Source organism: Eulemur rufifrons, chromosome 23 (genome assembly GCF_041146395.1).
Source record: "Eulemur rufifrons isolate Redbay chromosome 23, OSU_ERuf_1, whole genome shotgun sequence".
Classification (NCBI taxonomy): domain Eukaryota; kingdom Metazoa; phylum Chordata; class Mammalia; order Primates; family Lemuridae; genus Eulemur; species Eulemur rufifrons.
The window spans coordinates 10,468,254-10,492,534 of record NC_091005.1 but is presented as its reverse complement, the minus strand read 5'-3'; the positions used below and the strand labels follow the sequence as shown (position 1 = coordinate 10,492,534).

The 24,281-nt window shown below is 42.4% G+C and overlaps 1 protein-coding gene across 4 annotated transcripts; it reads right to left on the bottom strand.

Moving 5' to 3' along the window:
• Nucleotides 1-13,013: 13,013 nt before the first annotated feature.
• Nucleotides 13,014-22,793, bottom strand: LOC138373785 (chemokine-like factor). Of its 4 annotated transcripts, XM_069456378.1 has the most exons (4): nucleotides 22,589-22,793; nucleotides 19,903-20,061; nucleotides 15,707-15,802; nucleotides 13,014-13,124 (listed from the first exon to the last, which is right to left on the bottom strand). In XM_069456378.1, the coding sequence occupies exons 1-4, from the start codon at nucleotides 22,664-22,666 to the stop codon at nucleotides 13,014-13,016; spliced, it is 444 nt and encodes a 147-aa protein (XP_069312479.1). In that variant the 5' UTR covers nucleotides 22,667-22,793. The 4 variants fall into 4 exon arrangements, with proteins under 4 accessions (XP_069312479.1, XP_069312480.1, XP_069312481.1 ...); XM_069456379.1 differs by lacking the exon at nucleotides 15,707-15,802 and having other exon boundaries at nucleotides 22,589-22,739; XM_069456380.1 differs by lacking the exon at nucleotides 19,903-20,061 and having other exon boundaries at nucleotides 22,589-22,739.
• Nucleotides 22,794-24,281: the final 1,488 nt, after the last annotated feature.

Here is a 24,281-nt window from a genome sequence, read left to right as displayed (position 1 = left end):
CCTGGCTTTGTGGGAGTCCCGGGTGTCTCACAGCCTGCCTGACCTCTCCGGCTGTCTCTGGACAGCGCCGGCCAACAAGAGAGCTCCGTGCCCACCGGCCTGCTCGGAGGCTGCGCCCAGCCAACTGCCAGGACCAGCGAATGCCAACGCCCGCGCATTCTTTGCGCGCGGCCGCCTCACCTCAAGGCCCAGCGCTGGTCCCGCCTACCCAGCTGGGGGCCAGATCCACCCACGCTCCGTGCAGAAGCCCCCGCCAGATCCCACCTACCTGCAGACCTCCCCTCCCATCCTAGCGAGGCCTCGCGAGGGGGCCTCAGTTCTGTAGCCGCCGCTCCCGCCTTCAGGCCCCCTCGGCTGGAACCCGGGTCGCGGCCCTAACCACTCTGAGCTCCCGGGCGCAGCGTCGTGCACATGAAAACATAACGCGACATTTACACAAGGCAACACGGAACGTGTTCCCGATTTAGCAGTCCTGATTTTATGGTCACATGTAGGTTGGAATGGGTGAGAGCGTGTGAGCTCAGGGTGGGCGCGGAGGGAGTGATTTGACACAGACACGCATATCCGCGAGGGTGCGGGGCTGGCTTCAGCGCGGATCAGCTGGGCACCTGGTCAGGGGAGCTCTTGGTTTCCATTCCCAGGACTCTTTTCATGTTATTCCTCATCCACTTGGTGACCACAAACGCATCGATGACACACGCGATTGCCGCTGTGAGACACAGGGACTGTCAGACACAAGACCACATGCGGGAAGGAAAGGTGGGGTTATTTTACAGCTCAGCAGCAATATCTGGAACCCATCCCCATCCAAGGCGGGAGCTGCCGGCGGCCTCCTGTTCCCCTCTGACCCTCCACTACTCTCTTGCTGTCTGCCCACCCAGCTGGCTGCTGCGGGCCCATTCGGCCTCCCCAGAAAAAGGGATTTTGGAAAGGGTGGGTTTTGTTGCCAGTAGTGGCTTTGCCTGTGAGGCACCAGGAAAGGACCAGGGAAGTGCACTGGCCCTAGAAGGCTCCAGGCAGGGGTGGGATCCCGAGAAGGCCTCTCAGAGGAAAGGACCCTTGGGCTATGTTTCAAAGGGCAGGAAGGAATTCCCAAAGGGGCCAAATGGGAGAAGGAGAACTCTAGGCACTGGACTGGGGTCTCTAAGGAATCTCAGGTGGCCAATACCTCTGGAGCCACCAAGAGAGGGGGCAGAGTTGAGGCTGGGGCGGTGCAGGATCTGGGACTCTTATGACTTGAAGAGGTCAGGGATGAGACTCAGAAGACCAGCTTGCTGTGGCCATGAGGGGAATGGAAAGAGAAGCAGGCTGGAAGCAGGGGGTGGGGCTGGGGCTGCTGCCATCCAGATAAGAACTGATAGAGATCTAGGGGTGGGAACCTCTGGCAGTAGAAGGCTGGGTTGCTGAGTTAGCAGAGGGGGACCAGGGGCCCATGGCACCCAATATTCCCTGGTGCTCCGGGACTCTTGCCAGCCTTGGATGTTTCTCTTTATGGTTAATTGATTTCTGGCTGGTTAATGAACTTTTCCTGGGCTGGTCTTGTCCCATCTGATCTGGGAGCTTAGCTCTATCCTCAGCACTGAGCTCAGGCCTGGCACAATCCAATAGGATTGACAGATATTTACTGATTATGGAATGGATTAAAAGAACTTAAACTCTTTTGTTTTTCTGGATTAATTTCTGTCCCCATTGTTTAACTTCTTGAACCAAAGTCCTACCTCCCCACTCCCCCCATCTTCCAAGCATTTGATCTGCCATTTCTTGTGTTCTTCCATATGGTGAGGGTTTGAGTCCCAGTTTGTCCCAGCCTTGTGACCCAGAGCAAGGTATTTAACCTCAGTTCCTATATCTGTAAAAATGAGAATTGTAAAGATTAAGTCAAAATGTGCCTAGCTTGGTACAGGGCATGCACTAGGCACTTCAACATGTGGTAGGTTTCTTTCTTCCTTCCTGGATAGGCTGGGTTACTCACTTTTCACAATGCACCTTTTTTCTCCCTACAATCCCTCTTTTCATCTGTATTTTTTGGGGTTGGGGGACAAGGGTCTTGCTCTGTTACCCAGGTTGGAGTGCAGTGGCATGATCATAGCTCACTGCATCCTCAAACTTCTGGGCTCAAGCGATCCTCCTGCCTCAACCTCCCCGAGTAACTGAGACTACAGGCACGCTTCACCACACCCGGCTAATTTTATTATTTTTTGTAGAGATGGGGTGTCTCTATGTTGCTCAGCTTGGTCTCAAACTCCTGGCCTCAAGCGATCCTCCTGCCTTGGCCTCCCAAAGTGCTGGGATTATAGGCATGAACCAGCATGCTTGGCCTCATGTCTTTAAAATAGAATTCTCTAGCCTACAAAAAAATCAGTCTTATTTATAGACAAAAATATCTTGTTTAACATTTCAAAATGATATGGACAATTCTCAAAAGGGGTTCAGCAGACTCTTGTTTTCATACCTATTTGGAAAGTACATATAAGAGTTAAGATTTTCATGCGCTTAGAGTTTGTGCAACTTCACATCATCTGAAGAAGTCAGTGCATGAAGGAAAAGGGGTGGCAGTAGATATTTTGTTTGGTTAATGACAAAATGATGGTGTGCCAGTTTCCTTTTTCAGAGACTTGCAATGTTGATCTTAAATGGAGTCATGAAGGCCTCTACTTACCCCTCCAACATAGAATAAATGCCTTCTTTCCTTTTCTTTCATAGTCAAGATGGCAACTACTAAAAGGAACACAGCTGAAATGATACTGTTGATAAGATCCTGTAATACAGAATTGGAAATTATCAACTTTACATGAAAATATAATTGCATAAAATATTTAAATTGGTCGATTACCCATCTAAGGAGGGATGCCTTTTAAAAACTTCCCTTTGATTAAGAGGAACCCTCAGAGGCATAATTCTTACATCTTCCAGAGATAAGAGTTTATGTGATTTTAAGGTCCTGGATAGCACTTGTCTGTAGAAAATGGGTTTATTTTCATTAAAGAACACCATAAGGCCAGGCGCGGTGGCTCACGCCTGTAATCCTAGCACTCTAGGAAGCCGAGGCGGGAGGATCACTTGAAGTCAGGAGTTCGAGACCAGCCTGAGCAAGAGTGAGACCCCTGTCTCTACTAAAAATAGAAAGAAATGATTTGGACAGCTAAAAATATATATAGAAAAAAATTAGCTGGGCATGGTGGCACATGCCTGTAGTCCCAGCTACTTGGGAGGCTGAGGCAGAAGGATTGCTGAAACCCAGGAGTTTCAGGTTGCTGTGAGCTAGGCTGATGCCAGGGCACTCTAGCCAGGGCAAAAGAGGGAGACTCTGTCTGAAAAAAAAAAAAAAAAAAAGGAACACCGTAAGGAAAAAAGAAAGCTGGCAACTTTTCATCAGATTTTTCTTAAAGGGCACAGGAAAATGAGTATGGAAAAACCTAGTGGTGTAGGGTCCTAGCCCAAATTGGCCCCCCATAAATATGATTTTTTTGGGAGAGTCTTATATTTTAATGTAAATTCTGCATTCTATTCTTTAGCACATTTGTTTTGATATAAAAATAAAATTTTAGATTATCACTTTACTGATTTAATTCTACTCCCAAATCTGCCGGTAAAACTAATGCTCTGAAAATTGGGTCACATTTATTCTGTGAGTTCATGTGTCCCAAGAACACACAAATCCACCTGAAGAGTAGGCCTGATATTCTGGAGTGAATGGCTGTGCTGTTGACTTTTGCTCTTTCCTGAGACATGGCCATGGAGTCTGGCCTGATGTCTGCAGGCTCCTTGAGTCTTTCCTTCTGCATTTCAATTGGATTTAACTACTGGGTTCTTTAACTGCTAGCCTAACCTGCTTCTTTGTGTGCTGAAATAAAGGGTGAGGATGAGTGAGTGGGTGTGCCCCTCTAAGTAAGCAGAGGCTGAACTTAAGTGGCAGAGCAGTAATGGAAGAGAGAGTACTTAACATTTCAGTGACACCAGTGTCTGCGGAGGGGCAAAAGCCCAGGACGATGAAACCATAACATAGCCCAGATACTTAATTTGAACATTTAAGTCTTTAAGTCTTGACGGCCTGACTTGGAAGTGGTAAGCCTGTCTGGTGCACAGCAGGGAGCACTGCCATCCAGTGCACGGGACCATAATGCCTCTAATGGAGGTCCCCAACGTGCCAAGGATTTCCCAGTTATTATCCCATTTCACCCTCAAAAAGTAATCCTCTAAGTCAGTATTTTTATGATCCCCATTTTGCAGAGGATGTAATGGAAGCTTGGAGGATTTTTTAAAGTCGCCTAATAGTGAATAGCTGGGAAGGAGTGGAATCAGAACTCGCTATTGCTTCCCATCAGGGACACCAAAATGAAGAAATGAACTATCACCCTATGCTGGAAGTGCAGCATCTAATCCACCTTTGGCATTTTCCAAGGAATGAGTCTGGAGGGTCAAAATAGTAGGGCACATATAATTTGAGAGTGATTTTTGTTGATGAACTCCTTTGGCCTGCCAATTCCTAGATGTGTGACCTGGGGCATGTTTTATCACCCCTCTGCCAGCTTGCTAATTTTTACTATGGGGATAATGACTGGGATGCATTGGGCTGATCCCAGGCATAGTGAATCTGAAAGCATCTGATAATGAGCCAAGCATCTACTAGATAGTGGGAGTGCATCAAGGCACAGATTCATGCTATCTGCCCTCAAAATGTGCATAGATAGTAAACTTCTGCAAACCCCAGGTGTTCTTCCTGTTGAGGTTAGCCAACAGGGAACCCTTTTATGGAATGTGACTTGACTCTTGGAAGGGCACAAATGCTGACTGTTTTTTGGCACCTGATGGGTGACACTGGCACAGGGGCATGGAGCAGGGCTGGTGAGGATAGGAAGTCAGTCTCAGCTGGGTTCTGCAGGCTGAGTGAGAGGTCTGCCCACAGTAGGCAGGCCTGACCAAGGCAGGTACAATGGTTTGCAGCTTTGCAGAAAGCTTAGCACCTGAGGATTGTGTAAACCAAGCTATTCAAAGATATGAAAGAGGATTCTTACAACTGAGAAGTGGAGTGTAAACTTTCAAAAATCAAAATTAACTAGCTGTGGTCCTAGATCATTGAGAATTTAAGCGAAGCAAATTAATAATTTAGTAATAATAGGCCAGCTACAGACTAGGCCCAGGCAATCTTTGACTCCTTGACATAATTTTGTCTCTTCATTAGGCTACTGGATGTTATAGTTTTACTCTGGTTCTTACTTACAAAGAAGTGCTCTCTTGAACTGCCCCTGGGAGCTAAGGTTTGCCCCAAACCTAACATTTCTATTATAGCTCACATTTGTTGAGCACTTACTATGTGTCATGCACTGTGCCAAGGTGTTAACATGTGAACTCATTTGATTCTCACAACAAGCTCGAATTGTTTCCAATTTACAGATGGGTAAGCAACTTGCCGAGGGTTGCTCAGCCAGTAAGTAGCTATGACTCTCGCCAGTTTGACCTGAATGCCCAAGGGACTTCTTCCTGACTAACCCTCCTCTCTTTTGCCTTAGACACAGACCCTCTTATTGGCTTCATCTGGACAGGGAGACGGATATCCCTGATGGCTGGGTTAAAATTGCAGCTGAGCCTGGCCATGTGCAGGACTTCTGCTTTCCCCATAAATGCCATCCTTACTCATTATCTTTTTCTTTCTGCCTAGACTAAATACCCTATTGACTGAAGTAGCCTCCTCTGACTAAAATAAGAAATGTTTGTCACTTGACTATAATTTTTCCATAAAGCTCCCAAATTGTTCTTTGAGATGTACAAAATTGTGTAGAATTATAACTGGGAAAGAAAAAGATGCCTTAATGGTGAATGCTTATTATTTTTAAAAAACCCTGAATATTAGAAAGAAAGTTAAGCACTTATAATTTATTTTATAAAATGTAGTATTTATAATAGGAATTTACAGACAATGAACATTATCTAGTACTCAACTAACTGCAACTTTCATTGGTTTCATTTGTCCCTGGAGTTCTTTTCACTTTATTTTATTTTATTTATTTATTTTGAGATAGAGTCTTGCTCTGTCGCCCCTCCTAGAGTGCAGTGGCATCATCATAGCTCACCACAACTTTGAACTCCTGGGCTCAAGTAATCCTCCTGCCTTTGCCTCCTGAGTAGCTGGGACTACAGGTGTGTGCCACCATGCCCAGCTAATTTTTCCTATTTTTAGTAGAGATGGGGTCTCACTCTTGCTTAGGCTGGTCTCAAACTCCTGACCTAAAGCGATCCTCCCACCTCTGCCTCCCAGAGTGGTAGGATTACAGGTATAAGCCACCACACTCAGCCCTGGAGTTCTTTAAATGCATGGCAGAGACTGCTTAGAAATCGCCAAGATTTCTGTTTTTCATTAATCTTATTTGAAGGGGATGTTACTTGTTACTTATAAATGTAAAGACATTGCTGGTAGTTTTGGAATCATCACTTCTATAGAGCTTTACTTTAAAATAAGTTTATTATATTCTTTTTAAAAAATTGCTTTCTATTGGCAAAAACATCTGCTTGACCAGAACTCAGGTTCTCTGACCATGCTGGATTATATTGTTTTACAATGTGGAAGTGTTAAAATATGGGCTATTCGGAATACAGTAATTATAATTCATACTTTCTTGGGTATATTGGCAGATGACACTAGACTAGGGTAGATAAAGTTGATAACTCTAAATACGAAGACAGTGTGGTGGGGTGAGCGAAGTTGTATTGTTGCTAGCTTTGATGTAGAGTCATGCTGATAAAAAAAGGGTTTAAATTTTAAAATGTTAGATTAGCACTTTATTTGCTGATTTAATTCCAGTCCCAAATTTTCAGGTAAAACCAATGCCCTGGCAGTTGGGTGACATTGATTCTGTGAGTTCACATGTTCCAAGAATGCATAAACCCATCCAAGGAGCAGGACTCACAGGCCCTAACATAGGTTAGCGGCTGAGAGCTGGACCTGTGCCCTCCCCAGAGTGTCAGGGTCCCTGGCACAGCCTTCACAGAAAAGGGCAGCTGTAACTCAAAAACTTAGTGTGGGTCCCCAAGCCCTTGCTCCACCATCTGTTCAGAGAAGGCGGCCTTGACAAAATATGGTCCCAGGGCCCACAGATCTCAGCAGGTCACCTGTATCTGCGGCCGATACTCTTCTTGAGGCTTCCCTGCTGAGAGTCTAAAGCCTTGATGTATCAGACTTTCTATTTATCTCCCTGGTGGGGAACTGTACCCTTACCCCTTTGTCAAATAAGAATTGGAATGGGGAAATAAGGAAGTCTATCCTTGTAGGAGACTTTCAGTTAGAAATCACCACTTACCCTAATCCTATACCTTTCCCTAATCAGTATTCCTTACTCTAATCCTATACCTCCCGGGAACCAAACCTTCTGGCATGAAGAAAAAGGCTGAAAGGAAATGGCAGCTGTGCATCTTGGACACATCTAGTCTGTGGGCAAGCCGTTTTGAGCCTATGCAGAGCTTGAAAAGAGTTCCAGTATGAAACAGGCTGTGTGTTCTGAGGCTTCCCACTGACCTTGCGATAAGGTCCCAAGTGGTTCCTGTAGCTTGAGGCTAACATATCTCCAAGTTCATCTACCCTCTGAAGTGCCAAGTCATCACCTTCTAGCACCAATACCCTCACTAAAGTAGCACATCTCCTGCTGTGCCAAGACCTCCCTATTAACACCCAGTGGTAGCTACTTGTCCCTCTGAGAAATCATTTATATACACGTCTTTCATCTCACGGGATCTGAAAGGGCAGATTAGAAAGGAAGAGACTGGATGGGAGAAGAGAACACAATTTGGGTCCTGTTTTAATGGATTTTTCTCAAAAACTTCCAAATCAGTTAGATCACTCACCATCTGACCTACTGTGTGGTTGCTCAATATGTGTGCTGTTAGTTTACTGAGCATCAGAATAACTGGGCAAAAGATGTACCCTCACTGAGTTCCTTACCTTAAGGGAGAATGGAGATAAAGAAGCCATCACAAGACAATAGTTTCGAAAGAGCTTGGACTTTAGAGTCAGACCTGGGCTCAAATTTGAGTTTCAATGCACCTACATATGACCATGGGCAATTTAATCTCTCCAATCCAACTTTCTCATCTGTAAAATGGGGGCTGAGGGATGCCTACAACCTCACTGGGTTGTTGTGAGGATTAAATAAGGTAATATATGAAAAAGTATCTGGCACATGGTATGTGCTCAAAAACCGTTACTTTACCTTCCCTTCTTGAAAATTTCCATGGACAGAGATTTTAATTTCCCCTCAGAAACCTCTCCATGGGTATAGCTGTCCATAACTAACAGGGTCTTCCATATGTCCAATTACAGTTGCTGGTATTTTGCTTTGTCTGCTTCCTGTCGCTTGGCACTCTGTGGGACAGAGAGAGCTCAGCAGCCTTTTCAGAAAATCCCTCACACATTTGAAGAAAGTATTTGAGTTTTAGCTCAAAAGCAACCAATCCTACTTTAAGGTTAGAAAAACATGCTCTGAGGAAGTGGGATGTGGAAGAAGCCTCAACTCCGAGCTGGGATTGTTCGTAGTGCACGACAGAATGGCAAAAGCCGCCCAACTACCTTATGGGGTCTGACGGGTTGTTTTTCTTTTTGCACACTTTGTGTTGAGTGTTCACTTTGTGCCAAGGACTGTGCTATTGGCTTCACACACATTTAAATGTTTCAGGAACCCTGAGGTAGTTATCATCACCACACTTTTCTTTCTCTGAATTCCTTAGGTGAGGAAACTGAGGCTAAAGTTTGCATAGCTAGTAAGCTGGCAGGGTCAGGAACTGGGCCCGTGTCTGCCTCTGGACAAAACTATACTGCCTCTCTAGTCTGAGACCTGAGAGATTAGCTTCAGGAATTTTTTCAGTTGGTAAACAGTGTACAAGGATGGAAAAAGCTACTGAAGGAGGCTGTGCAATGTCTTTTTCTGGATTGTCTGCCATATGGCACCCCTTTGAGAGTATGGACCCTTAACACACACCAAAAGGTTGACTCCACAATCTTTCAGGGGATGCACAGTAATTTTCTACAACTCTGTCATGTCAACTCTTGCTTTGAGGGGGATGTCTGTAATCTGTTACAGTGCTGTTTGAAAAGTGGAAGCATACACTGTTTTAGAAGCAATGGGTAAGATATGTGTTTACCTACTGAATGTATTAATTAAAATTTTCTTTAGGACAAGCTGAAAGTTTTATGTTTTTAGTACCACATGAGGGATTTTACACTCAGAGCTGGAAGTGGGAATGTGTGTTGGCCCTCCTATAGGGTGTCCAAGGAATCTTTCTGGGTATTGAGTTAGGTTTTCTCCCAGGACTAGGGCAACACCCTAACTGTCACAGTTCAGCTATGTCCTTGTCTAGAGAGATAGCTCTGTTGTTTTCACTTGAGGAGAGCCCTTACTCTGGGATTGAGGGCAAAGCTTATAGGCAAATCATGAAAATGAACACTTACAAGTAAGGGCCAATGTAAATAAGTCAGCAAGTGGTGAAGGGTTAGCATATATATTAGAATAAAAAAAAGGACGATGCTGGTTTCCAGAACTGTGATTGCGATATATGACTCATTGGCTTGAATGATGATGAAACAGGCTAATGCTCCTATGATAAACCCCTGCAATAAAAGAAATAGGATTTTGTTTAATGCACATGGCTACTAAAAAAATAAATTGTCAGAATGTAAATCTGATTATATTGCAGTTGCCTGTATTGTGTTGCACATACACTGTTAAAATTTCTTTTTTTTGTTTTTTTTTTGAGACAGAGTCTCACTCTGTTGCCCAGGGCTAGAGTGCCATGGCGTCAGTCTAGCTCACAGCAACCTCAAACTCTTGGGCTCCAGTGATCCTCCTGCCTCAGCCTCCCAGAGTGCTAGGATTACAGGCATGCGCCACCATGCCAGGCTAATTTTTTCTATATATTTTTAGTTGTCCGGCTAATTTCTTGCTATTTTTTAGTAGAGACGGGGGCTCTCACTCTTGCTCAGGCTGGTCTCCAACTCCTGACCTCGAGCGATCCTCCCGCCTCGGCCTCCCGGAGTGCTAGGATTACAGGCGTGAGCCAAAGTGCCCGGCCTAAAATTTCTTATATTTTTAAGAAATGAAACAATGCATGCAAATAATAAAAATGCACACAGAAGGGTAAAAACATATCCGTTTCTTTCTCTTACCCCAACCCAACCCTAGTCTCTCTTCTTAAAAGTAACCACTATTAACAGTTTATATTTCATACTGGAAAGAAGTATGGTAAAGTAAAGTAAATAGATATTGATTTTGATATAAAGAATAAAGTAGAGCCTCAGTTTTCTTTCTTTCCAAACAGCTACTGATTATGTCAACATCATTTACTAGGAAATGCCGGTATTACTCCCATTGATCTGAAATCCAACCTTTATTGTATACTAAATCCTCAGATGGATTTGGGTCTCTTTTGAGAATATTCTTTACCATTGAGTTGCCAATTTCTTCTCTAGTACTTTTAAAATTATAGACAATTCATTTTATATTGTATTACTGTTTGACCTAGTTCTCCTTTTGTTACTTGTTCTCAGACTAGTGTTTTTTTAAAATATCTCTCAAGAGTTTTAAATTTTTCTTCATACACGTGTTTCATACTTTATTTCATTTACTCTTAGATATTTGATCATTTTGATTGTTGTAAAAAGAAATATCTTCTTATATTTTAAGTGGTTGTCTTGTAGTTTTAGTTCATTTAAAGCTTTTATTTATTAACTCAATAATGAGTCACCTAACTAAATTATCTTGCTTTAAATTGTTTACAGTTGATATGAGGTTTTTTAGATATAATCATATCAGCTTAAAGAAATTATATATTTTGCCCCTTATTTTTAAATATTCATACTTCTTTTTCCTAATTGGGATGACTAGTGTTTCCACAAAACCATTGAATAACAGTGTCGCTAGCAGGCATCCTTTTTTTCCTTTATTTTAGTGGGAATACTGCTGATGTTTTATTAAATATGAGGCTTTTAGTTTACAATGTTTATTTTTATAATGCCAATGAAATTTCTATGTATTTCTATTTTACTGGTCTCCCTTTTTTCTTCTTCTTGGAAATCAGAGATGAATGTTGAATGTTGTCATGTGTGTTTTGCACTCTATTGGATATAATCTCATACTTTTTTTCTTTTCACTTACAATATGGTAAATTATTTTAATAGAGTCCTAATATCAAATCATTTTTATGTTTATTCCTTGTGATATATTTTTCAAAAAGTACTGAATATTTTCTGCTAATATAATATTTTGCTTCGATACAAGTGAGATCTCTATTTCATTTTTTTTTCTCAACTTGGTCAGATTTTGCTATCAGCGTTATACTGTCTTTGTAAATATAGTTCAGAAGTGTTTCTTCTTTCTCTATTCTTTGATAAAGTTTGAGTCGTGTCAGAATTACATCCAGTGAAAGTTTAACTTGTGAAGAAGTCTGGGCCTGATGCATTTTTGAAAGATCCTCATTTGATAAAGTTATTTTCTTCTATGTTTATATTGGTCTGTTTAGATTTTTCTCTATTTTGGGATCAGTTTCGGTAATTTATATTTTCCCAGAAAAATCAACCAATTATTCACATCTATTTGTTTTGCAAAGTACTCCTGCAGATCCTTTCAGTTTTATCAGCATTTGTGATTATTTTCCCATTCTGGTTTTTAACTTTAAATTTACGTCCTCTCTTCTCCTTTTTTCCTTGATTATATTGGTTAGGGGTTTATCAATTTAATAGGCCTTTCAAATGACTACTATTGTATTGATCACATCTATTATTTTTGTTTGCTAATTTATTAATTTCTGCTATTATCTTTATTGTTTCCCTAAATTCCTTTATTGGGGGAGACCTGAGAAATATAAAAGACATGGGGGGAAAAAAGCCAAATTTAGTAGTAAGGGTTGAGTGTGTGTGTGAGGGAAAGGGGGATGGGGAGGAAAGGTGTCCCAAAACAACGGTGAATGGCAAAGCAAATTAAGGAAGTTTCTGGAGGTGGCACTCCCTTGGCCTCACTCCAGGAGGCCACAGCCAGCCTACATCTGCCCAGCTAGGTCACCAGGTCTCTGCTCACCATTCTCAGGATCTTCAACATTCCAGTGGGTGAGAAGAAAAAACGTTTGAGGCTGTCCCTGAATTTCTCAGGGACTTTGGCCCGGCCCTCAGCTCGCTTTTTGACCGCCTCCTCCTCAGCATACTTTTTGATCTCCTCAGCAAGCTTTTTGGTCAACTCCTCCTCGGCAGGCTTTTTGATTGTCCCTTCTTTAGTACGCTTTTTGACCATGCCCTCCTTGGAGCTCTTGGACAAACCCTGTGCAGAGGGCTTTGATTGTGCTCTTTGGACAGATTGCTTTGGCAGTGCGATGCGCACTGCAGGAACCGAGGCTTTGGCTTGCGGCTTGGCTTGCGGCGGAGGTGCATTGGGACGCGCCAGGGGTGTGGGAGGCTCTGGTTGCAAGTTCGCTGAAGGTACCTTGGCAAACTCACGTTTGGTGGCTTCAGGATCCATGGTGGGTTCCCAGGGCCTGGCTGTGTCAGGCTGGCCCTGCAGGTCGGAACCAGTGCCACGGCAGCGGCTGGTTCTCCCTTGGGAAACAGCTTCGCGCCCCAACGGCTGCTGGCCACCTACCCGTCGCGCGCGCACCCTTGCCGCCCCGCAGACAAGGTGTGCCTTCCAGCTCCCCTTGTCATCACCCGGGATGCAACGCCATTGCCTACCCTGGGAACTCAAAGTCTCTGCAACCCCATCCCTCTGAGCTGCCAGCCAGCCAAGCAGGAAGGGAATTTGAAGAACATTTAAGGCCAGTCCCGGTGCATTCTTCCCTGCCACCCAGGCCCTCAATGCTCTCAGTGCTGCCCTTGGAGGTTATAGTAAGGCTGAATGCTGGGCATAGAATTTGGAAATTCCTTCCTCCAGCTTCCTTATTGAGATTAAAATAAGAACACTGCAGAAAATACACGGAAGAATAAAGAAATGTGCTTAATACTTAGTATCAAACTAAAAAGCAATATACAATTACAAAACAACTTTTTATTTACGAACAGTCTTTTTCTGATAAGGACCACTTGGATTGAACAGAAGCTTTCGGTAAATAAGGGCCCCATCGGCAAGACAGGCCACTGCTGCCAAGAATCCAAATGCCTGGGAAGAAAAGACACCTTTGTTACTGCCCCAGCCATGGTCCCAACTTCTGTTATTCCCACAAGTTTCAAATGGTGCCCCCACCAGATTCCTCTTCTGCTAGGGTACTGGGACTGCTCCTTGTGCTGTTCCTAATAATAAAATGGGAAGGACTTTAGAGATCATCTTAGTCTCCTTCATTGCTAAGTTTCCCAAATGCCTGTCTACAGAAAGGGAAAAGATAATTTAAATGAGCACAAATACTGAAGTGGTGTGGGCTCTGAAATAAAACCTGTCTGTGTTTACCTCTTGACTTGTTCCTGCATGTATTCTTTTAAGCCCTACTGATGATATTTAGTTATCAATCAACATACCTATCCCTCAGCATTCAACTATTTGATTTCCCTATTGCCAAACTCTGCTGGAAAAAGGGTCAAAGTTAACACTAGCTCAAGATTAAATCATGGGGATCATAGCCATGATAAAAGCTTCAGAGAACTGGAGTGTAAGATGATCCTAAGTGAATCCTCAAAGGGTGGGCTGCATCTGCTTAAGGGGTGGGATTCTAAACAGGCCTTTGGAAAATAAGATTGAGGTAATGGCAATAAGCTAGAATACGAATGGGCCTTGAGATACTCTGATGGCTATTTGAGAGCTGGTGCCTGGGATGGAGAAGGGGGATGTCACTCTTTGCATGCCATTTGGTTAGCTTCATCTAGTGGCCAGGAAGTCTTGCTTGAGCCTGTAGTCCTAGATACTCTGAAAGGTGAGGTGGGAGGATTGCCAACTGAGTGTGTGGAGGGCAGGCGGAGGTGGGGAGGAAAGGTGTGGCAAAACAAAGGTGAGTGGCAAACTGAATTAAGGAAGCTTTCCGGAGGTGGCACCTCCTGGGCATCATTCTCAAGGCCACAGCCAGGCTGTATCCACCCAGCTAGGTCACCAGCTTTCCGCTCACCATTTCCAGGATGCCAGACACAGCTCTCACAGCTCCTTTCCCAGCTGGAGTCTTAAGCCACTGCCTCCTAGGTTCTAACCACACTGAATACCTCCCATCATTCTTTTCATGACTCTGGCATTCTGCATATTCCTGGTTCCTCCACCTGGAACCTTTTCCCTTTTATCCCCTTTGTTCTTGGCAAACTGCAATTCCACTGCCAGAGAGAGATAGTTGCTCCCTCTTTTCTGTGACCTGCAGCACTCTGTCAACAGCTTATATACAGCTGTTTGCACTTCTGTGTTAGACTCTAAGCAACTTGAGGATATGGCTCTCATTCTAGTTCAGTGCTATCCAAAAGAAACATAATGTGAGTCACCAATGTAAGCCACATAATTAAGATTTTCTAATAGCCACATTAAAAATGTAAGAAAAAAACAAGTGAAATGGATTTTAATAAATTTTATTTGGCTCAATATATCCAAAATATTATCATTTAACATGTCACCAGTATAATAAAGTTATTAATGAAATATTCTACATTCTTTTTTCAGGTAACAAGTCTTTGAAATTTAATGTGTATTTTATACTTATCTCGGTTCAGGCTAGCCACATTTCCAGTGCTCAGTAGCCACATGTGCCTAGTGGCCACTGCACTGAACAGCACTGAGCTATACTTTGTCAGCACCCGCCAAAGTGTACTCAAGGGAATGAATAAATGACCGAGTAAATAAGTGAATGAAAGTAAATCCTATGCCTGGTATCTCTGTCTTCATAGTAGAGGGATAAGATTATCTTTAAAAACTGGGAGAAACTGCTGATGTAGCACTATCTCATTTCTAGAATAATTCTGATCCCTCAGGAAGTTGCTTAGAGCCCCAGGGAGATGAAAACCATGGGTTCTGACATATGTGGCTGTCTGAGAGTGGTAAGTTCTCCCAAGCAGCCCATACTATGAAAGAACAAGGAACTAGGAGGAAGATTCATTTAAGAAGAATTTCTAAGTCAATTCTCTAGATCAGAATCTATAGAAAAGCCCAATGATTTTGAATCTCCTATAAGAAATCTCAGAAGAATATCATACAGAACTGTAACTAAATTACATGACACATATTTTGGCTTGCCTTCTATGATAAAAGTCCAATGGAACTGAATTGCTTCTCTTCAAGCAGTATTCAAAATCATCCTTTAATTGCAAGGTTTCCTACTAACATTCCCTTATCATAAAGATATGCTCCATTATAGTCTGTCTATAAGTCCATCCTAAGAAGGATCAGAACAGCTCAAAACAGTCTTTCTCATCTTAATGAGTGCTACGTATCCTTTTCTTTAAAAGGAAGAGATATGAAACTCATCCATCATGTTTTCCTTTTGCTTGACATCTGGTTTCTCAGATTTAAGTGTTATAACTGATTCTAGCAGATTTTCTCAGTCTAATCTAGTCTCATATACCAATAAGAAATATGTAGGAACCTCTTTCTTTGGTTAACTCCAGTTCTAGTACAAAATCCTATTCCTTCATGTTAATCAGGGAAAGCATTTATATACTCAGAATATTAAGCCAGTCTGCATGGTATACTGGCCTAGGAACCCCAAGCTTTCTATTCTTACATCTGTTTGTCAAAAATTTGCATTATGATCAAACCCAAAGAAAGAAAACTCCACTTACCCCTCCAATGACTATCAATGTTGTCGTTTCTGGTATTAGTGCCAACACAGATACGATGACCAGGAATACTGTTGTTACCAGTGAGTTGATAATATCCTAAAAACACAGAACAGGGAGGTCAGCTTTACTAGACCATCAAGCAATGCTAAAAACACCCAAATGGGTCAGCTCCCTAAAGATTTTGAAAATTTCCTTTTAATAAACAAATTTATTGAGTGTATACCTTTCAGGAAACCAAAATGCCACAGTAAAATGACAACTATACAGTATTTGGTCTATAATGACATCTAATGGTTCTCTTTTACCTTTAGTACATCAATCATTTGCTTAAGCTTTTATTTCTTTTTTACTTAACATAAATGTAGTTGGAGGGAGAACTGATCTGGTTTGGAAAGAAAGTGGATGATGTATTATGTAGAAGGTTTAAGGCAGGTTTACTTCTCAGGTACTCTGAGAAGTAAAAATGCTCATTTTTAATAATATAAGAAAATGTGGAATAGTTTACATTATATATCAAACTTCACGTTACTAAAATGCAATTAATAAAACTTAAAACAGCGTACACTTAAGAGAAAGTAGCAATTTTCAGGAAAACTCCTATATGCACCTATATGCAATGGCCAGCCAATTATGTTATTATTTCTGATGATGTAGAAATAATAATTCTCATTCCTATAACAATTTTCCAAAAGGAAGCATATTCTTTATGAACTGTGGCATTAAGAAGTACAATTTACATTTTGGAATGAATGTGTAATGTGGGAAAGGTAAATACATCTTTATTTTGGAAATGGTTTACGTATGTTTGCAGATAACTGTAGGCAGGAAGGAATTGTTAGCACAGAAATACCAAACTTCAAAACCCTGGTAACTCAGAGAAGTCATTATTAAAAAGAAAAGTATGAAGAGGTTCAATAGGGTAGGGAAAGATTAGAGACACTTAGGAAGAAAAAAGTTCTCGTATGTAGGCAATATTGAGACTAGCTATCCCAGGTTAACTCTGGTCTGTGCAGGACTTTTTGTCTGCTTCAAGGCAACAGACCACACCTCTACCTCAAGCAGGCAGCTCTGCCTCCTGTGAGCAATTTGGGAAAGAATTTATAGATGGCTTTGGATAAAAGTCGTGTTCTAGGGAGCATAGAGAACCATACCATAGGAAAAAAAAATGATATGCCTGTCCTGGAACATCAATGATCCTTAATAGTAATTTAAAACATTGCCATGGAGTAGAATGTAAATTTAATTACAAAAATGGATATTTCAAAGAGATTTTGAGTCTGTACTTAGATACCACCTCAAAGCCCTGCGTTGGCTCATTTTGTGTGTTTTCTGTCATTTGGACACTTGAGGGAAACAGTTAGAAAAGACTTGCTCTACAGATTGTATCACAGACTGCAACTTTGGGACAATCTGAGTGCAGATGACCAAGCACTCTCCTATCAGCAAAGGTAACAGCTATCAGACGGCAGTACTTACGACTTAACTTTTCCCCACCTACAGATTAATTGGAACCTTCAGCCATCTTTGTGTCCTTCATTTTAAAGAGTCCCAGGCAACTTCTCCAGCTGTGTTCTGGCTCCCATTCCACTCTGCAGGGACCTTCCTCTATTCATCACCTTTCTTTGTCCTTGGCCATATTTCTTCAACTCAGCGCTGCCCCCTCTAGTTGTATCCTTCCTTCCTTCCCTGCTCAGTTCCACAACTTCCTATCACCTGACACAGGCAAACCACTCTGGAAAAGGTCACCAGAAGCCTCTCTATTAATATAGCCAGCAAATATAAATATTTTAGTACTTATCTTTCTCTCTTTACATGTGACATTATTCACCACTCCTTTCTTCTTGAAATGCTCTCCTTCCTTGGGCCCTTTCTTTTCTTTCTCTGGCCACTCCTACTTCTCATCCCGTATGTTGGTGTTGGCCAGTTTTGCCTTCAGCTCTCTCCATACTCTCTCTGAGCCATTTTGGCCAATCTGAGCTCAGATTCCATCACCAGGTGATGACTCCCAAAGCTGCAGCTCTAGCTCCTATAAACTTCAGACTTGTTCTCAACATTTCCACCTGAATATCCCATAAGCAACTAAAACCTAATATTTCTTAAATTGAACTCATTACATACTACTCTCCCCTACCTTCCTTAAACCTATTCTTCCTATCTCAGTATCCTCTCAAGGTATGTAAACTGATCACTCTCCTACTTAAAAACTTTCAAAAGCTCTTAATAGCCTTTGGGTTAAAGCCCAGAGCACACAAACCTTGCATGTCCTGATCCCCCTGCTGCCTCAAGCCTCCACTTCTTCCCCCTTTCTCGTTCATAACTCAATACCCCAGCTGCTCAGAGCTACCTGCAGGTCCTGGAGAGTCATGCTTTCTCCACCTGGAACCTCCCATGTGCTACTGCTTCTACTGGGAAAGCCCTTTCTCTTCCCTGTATGAGACTACTGCTAACTACTTTCATCCTTCAGCCTTTGGTTCAGGTAGTTTTTCTTTACAAGCCTACTATGACTTAGTCTCCTTCCCTGGCTGGGTACATCCATCCCATCCTGGATATATGTCTATTAAACCAATAACAAAATCTGGCATTAGCAGATACTTAACATTTGTTGAATAAATAATTTCATTAGATCAAGATCAGGGAGGAATCTGGGTTTCATAATGGAGCAAAAACTTAGTTACCAATGTAGCACCATTTCTAAGAGATTAAAATTCAGCAAAGTTTGGTCCTCAGAGATTTGGAGACTACTCCTTTCAGTATGCTGCACATAAGCCACTCTGTCTCAGTGTATTCTATCATATTAAACTTGGGGCTCCAAGCTTATTATTGGGTCATGTAAGAAGCTCCAGAGAATTATCATAGTTTGGAGAAAAAGAAAAGCTAAAATGTGTTAGTTTTATTAAACCCTGCAGAAGCAGAGTGTGAAGAAATACACAAATTTTTTTTTAATCATCCAGACTCTCCTGATATACAGCTTTTTGAGTACAAGATCAAGATGTGGACCAGTTTTGTCATCTCCTTCAGGAAATCCTTAGAATAATTTAGTTTAGCCCTTTCTGCCACTAAGTGAGGGCCAACTAAAGAAGGTTTTGTAATCTCTTTTCCTAGGCCTTCCTCTAATCAGGTCCAGTTCTGAAGTATAGATCAAGTAGAAGTTTTGAGAGATGCTATGAAGACTCTATTTCACAGCTTTTCCCTTTTGGTACTTTTAAAGCTTGTGTTAGCCTGAAATGCTCACCACTGGCCTCCAAAGGTGGTTCCAGAAGGTACTACTTTAAGGCATGCTTATGGTTTCATAACAGCTCTAAAGTTCTCTTTCCTTAATTGGAGTTATCAGCTTGGATATCAGAACTTTGGGATCCAAGATGATAAGTCAAGTGTAGCAGAGGATGACATGGCAGCTATCAGTCCAGCCAAAGAGGGGAAGGGCAGCAGGGGGACTTAAGAGGGAGACCTATGGAGACAGGTTGCTGGGGATGAGACCTAAAAAAGGAGAGGTGAATCACTCAGTTTTTCCTAGAACCAGGTTCTAGTCCAGGCTGAAGGGCTATACACACTTTAATTAGTATCTTCAACCTGCCTATTTTGGCAGTTTTCAGAACCATTTTGGCATTCTATTGGGCAGTTATTTCTAATGCTATGCATACAGTAGGTTGAAGTTTATATGCTACAAAATATGAGTTAACATTATTTAGCATTAATGATTACAGACATTTTCAAGTGAGATAACATTATGCTTTATTCAGCCTCCCCAATTAGTTTGATTTTCCCTTTAGTGATGAGGGATGTGTGAGGATAGATACTTGTGTACCTGCCTCCATCTCCATCCCCTGATTTTGAGGCCATATCAACATGCATTTAAAAGGGAGGTAAAGATAAGAGTGTGCTATAATTTTATTAATATGGTCCTAAATTTAAATTTCTTTAGAAGATCTACACTTAAGTGAATTCTAACACAGGGATCAGCTATATCTTCTAATAGATGGAACACACAGAATTTATGCTCTGTGGCTACCGTGGATCCCTGAGAACCTACTCCAAGGACAATACAGAACACATTAGCAGTAGGTAGAGTTCCTCCTTCCTAAGCCTATCAGAGATTACCTTAAAGGTTTAAGAGAACTGAAGAATACAGTTTATTAAAATGTCTCACTATGGTAGGAAAAAGTAGTTAAATTTTGAGGATGAAACTGAACACTTACAAGTAAAGGCCAAAATAACCACTTCATTAATCGATCAAGTCTGAGTATATATAAAATTATGAAAAAGAAAATAATGGCGACTTCAAATCCAGTGATAACAATGTATGGTTCAGGGGCTTGTGCGATGATAAAAAAGGCCATAGATGTCACAGTTAGTGCCTAGAAGAAAAAAATCATAATTTATTCAATGACTGTTGAATACAAATTTAAGCTGTAGAAACAATTTCTAAAGTAATTACATAAATGAGTTCCTGTCACATACACACACACATAAAAGAGGCATACTACAATATATTGACTTTTTAGTGTTTAGGAGGACTAGGTGTTCCTCCCTGTTTTAATCCTAATTACTCCACTTGTACTTCTGATACCATCACTTCACAAAATAGTTCCCTTGTTCTTTTCCCACCAAATATCTCCTTTCCTTCTTGTACCTTCCATCTGTCCTCCTCTGCCAGCTTCTTTCCTTGTCATCCTATAAACTTAAAACGCACATACACAACCCCCCCTTCCTTTCATCCTGCTCCCCATAGAAACTCTTCTGTTTTCTACTTCTTGTTACACTTCTTAAAAAAGTCTGTCTCAAAAAATCAGTGTCTAAAATTTCTTACCCATTCATCACTCAACTCTTAGCAATCTGGAATCTACTGTCAAACTTAAACTTACCATGTTGCCATAAAAATACTGAGGAAGAAAGTTTAAAACAAATTGTTGGAGAAAAACAACTCTATGTTTAATAGCTTTATTACAAAAAAGTACCAGTTTTTACATAATTTCTTTTACCTAAATGAAATGCAATCAGAATTAAAGATATCTTAAGTGAAGGAAAAAAAAAAAAAACAAAAAAAACTAAAAAAACCCTGAAGATACCCAATCTGACCCAATTTCTTCATTTCCAAATGAAGATACAGATCATGGCAATGTTAAGTGAGTTGTTAAGGGAAAAAAATGAGCTTATGGGTCCCAGTCTCTTTGTGTTTTTGGTGAATGGTTTGACCAAGAGTCTTCCCTTGGCTACACTTTTATGATACCCTATCAGCTGGTAACATCTACATACTCATTTTAAATTTAAATTTATACAGGCTACTTATTCATAATTCTTTCAATTACTTTATTAGTGTAAAAATACCTTACTTTAAAATTGCTAAATGAGTTGGTTTGACTACCAATAACTAGGTACTAAACTTCATTCTTTATAATTGATACAATTACTAATAGCAACAAGTCATCTCAAACTACTCCATTTACTCTACTAAATCAAGATCTTGAGTTCATGGATTATGAAATAAAAGGTCACCTTTTCAGTCCCCATGCTCTCTAACCTTTTTGTACCATGGTAATTGGCATTGGTAATTACTCCACTTTCTTAAAATTTCCCATGATTTCTGTCATATTGGGTTCTTCCCTGATCCATATTTACAGTTCTTCCATCTTACCTAAGCTCTTGGCCTTTATTTCCAGTTATCTTTTAAATGGCCCACTAATATCTCAAACATTTCTACACCATTCCATGGAAACTGCTTTTGCTAACATCGTTGATGATTTCAGAAGCACTAAATTTAACAAATGTTTTTCAATCCTTATCCAAGTGGACGCCTATGATTTATTTGCCATTAGCTGTCCTTCCTCCTCCAGTGTTCCAGAGCTTTCAGTACCTGACATCAAATTACAGACCTTCAGGTCCCCTTTTTCCCTGATAAAATACTTCTAACCAAAAGTAATTTCTCCTTCCTTTGACTTCAAAGTGGTTTTCTAAACCTCTCTTATGCATTCTAACTTTTATCATATTATAGCCATTTCTCACAGTTCCAGACACTTGGTGTGGGAAAGATCTTACACGCACCTTAAATCTGAGTCTCCTCTACAACATCCTCATCAAACGCTCGCTCATCTACGCCCGTCACCTTTACTGTCCGGGAAGGTTTACTGCCTTCCCAAGTGGCCATCTAATTTTGGGCCCTTTCCCAATATAAAATTCTTCCTCATAGTAAGTGGAAATGTTTTCCCGTAACTTTTAACTATTTTATTTCCGCCCCTCTCCTACATATCCATCAACTCCTTAAAATTTAAAACAATTTATGTCTTTCTTCCCCTTAAGTTTTCACTTTTTGAATTTCTGTGACAGACTCTTTCAACTATGATAGTCTCCACTTTTCCAAGGAGCCAGGTCACTTTCCTCTGGATGATGCTTCGCTTGCTGCAAACCTTTGTGCAAAACTAACCGCAACGCTCCTGAGAAGCCCGAAGCCCTAGAGGGCGGCAGTTTCCTTCTTGTCCTAGCTCTGGACTGTGTCGGCCTCGAGGTCGGTCACATCAAATGGCTGACTTATTTTAATAGTAAGTACTCACAGCACCCACTGAAACACCAAGCAGTTTTTAAAAAAATCTTGTAGGCTCAGTGGTACAACCGCAGCTGCCTCGCCTGCTAACCCGGGTACCTGGTTTGTGCGTGCAAGTACAGGCCACTCGGGCAAACCTCCTGAGTTTCATTTAGGAGTGTGTCCCTGAACGGTGTGAAGGGGAGCACGGTGCCCTATCTCTGTCCTTCCCCCAGGGGGCAGGACGAAATGCCTTGCCCTGCGGAAGCGCTGATAAAAGCAAGGTTTCCGGTTCACACTTAACAGCCACATCTCACTGCCCTAGAGCACCTCGAATCCCGCCTCCCGCCCCGCGACTCGGCCCTCACCAGCCGCAGCATCTTCACGTGGCCTTTCACACTGAAGCAGAAGGGGCGATGCTGTGCTTTCCGCTGCGCGGCATCCATCGCGCCTGCATACCCAACAGTCGCGCTTCCCCTTCAGCCCTTCTCCTCAGCGCACCGCCCAACCAGTCCTCACGCGACGCCGACAACCGCCGCCCCGGCTGCGCGCCGCCCTTCTCGGCTTCCCGCCCTCGCATGCGCATGCGCACGGGGCCGCAACCCCACCCTTTTGCGCATGCGCCACAGGAGAGCGGCCAGCAGGTTGCTCTAGCTCGGCCCCTTCTTCGGGCTTGCCCTTAGTACATTTGCGGGAACAACTCCTAGTTAGCCGGCCCAGGCGTGCCTGGCACTAATGACCACAGCTCTCCAGCTCTCCTCAGGAGCTTTCCTGCCAGGAAGCGCTCCCAGGTTTGGGGAGGGAGCAGGGACGGAGGCGAAGGAGAGAGGTCCAGGAATGGCTGTCCTGCTTCCCTAGACCTAGGGCATATCAAATGCCACTCAGAGGATTTCCCTTGGTTACCCCGTCAAGAGTAGCCACCGTCACTCCTCACCATATCATAAGAATATAAATTTCACAAAAGCAGGGACCCATCTGCCTCTCTCCTTGCAAGGTTCCCAGGGTCTGGCACACAGGTGTAGAGTGTGTGTAGCGGTAACTAATGGCCTGGGCCTGTCCCTGGTGCACTCAGAGCGTCACAGTTTATTGTGTATACTCTTACTTTTGCCTCCCACTGGTGCTAGTTCTTTTCAGCTACTTGAATTTAATTCGTGTTTTTCACAAGTGCTCCCATGAAGCCAGAGCTCTGAGTTCCACCGTCTTGGAGCATTTCTCTTCAGGGATGTGAAGTGTATAGCGCTCGTTTTATGTGGTTTACATTCTGTCTTGGATAATTTGGCCATCACCCAGTCTGATTCAGATTTCTCTGGATCCTGCCCATCTCAGCCTTAGTTCATTTCATTCTGTTAAATCTGATCAGCAATTAACTCCCAACAGCCTCACCCCAAATCACTCACAAAAATGTTGACCTTTATCCTGAAGTTTATTTCTGGAGAGCGCATTTGCCCTTGCTAGGCCTGTGGCAGATATTCAGGAAGCAGGAGATGGGGTGGTGGCTTTCAGATAACAGATCTAGAGGCTAAGTGAACTCTCTGGCAAATGACTTCTCCCTGCCTAAGAGGTGACTGCCAGTGACTTGGAGAGGTGGGAAACCCTTCCACCCAAGCACTGGAGCTCTCACATACTGTCCAGCTCCATCCGGTTACTGGGCCTGGGCCTGTTGAAACCTGACTCCCCCACACAAGGGCCAAATTTTAAAAAAATTATTTTATTTTATTTAGAGACAAAGGTCTTGCTGTATTGCCCAGGCTGGTCTGGAACTCCTGGGTTCAAAGCAATCCTTCCACCTCAGCCTCCCCAGTAGCTGAGACTACACGCTCACCGCCTGGCTCCCAGGCTGAATTTTTCCTACCTGACTATAGATGGACCTTACAGGTATCACGCTGCCCCTTTTTCTGTCCAGTTGGAATATTGGTTGTGCCTTCCTGAAGGATCTAGTTAGTTTAGAGTCCAGACCCTGGAAACGTCAAAGTTCAGAGGAAAGAGCTTGGACTGCCAAGACAGATGGGCTTGAATTCCAGCTTCACCCTTTAATGAATGCTTCTGATCATTTTGAACAAA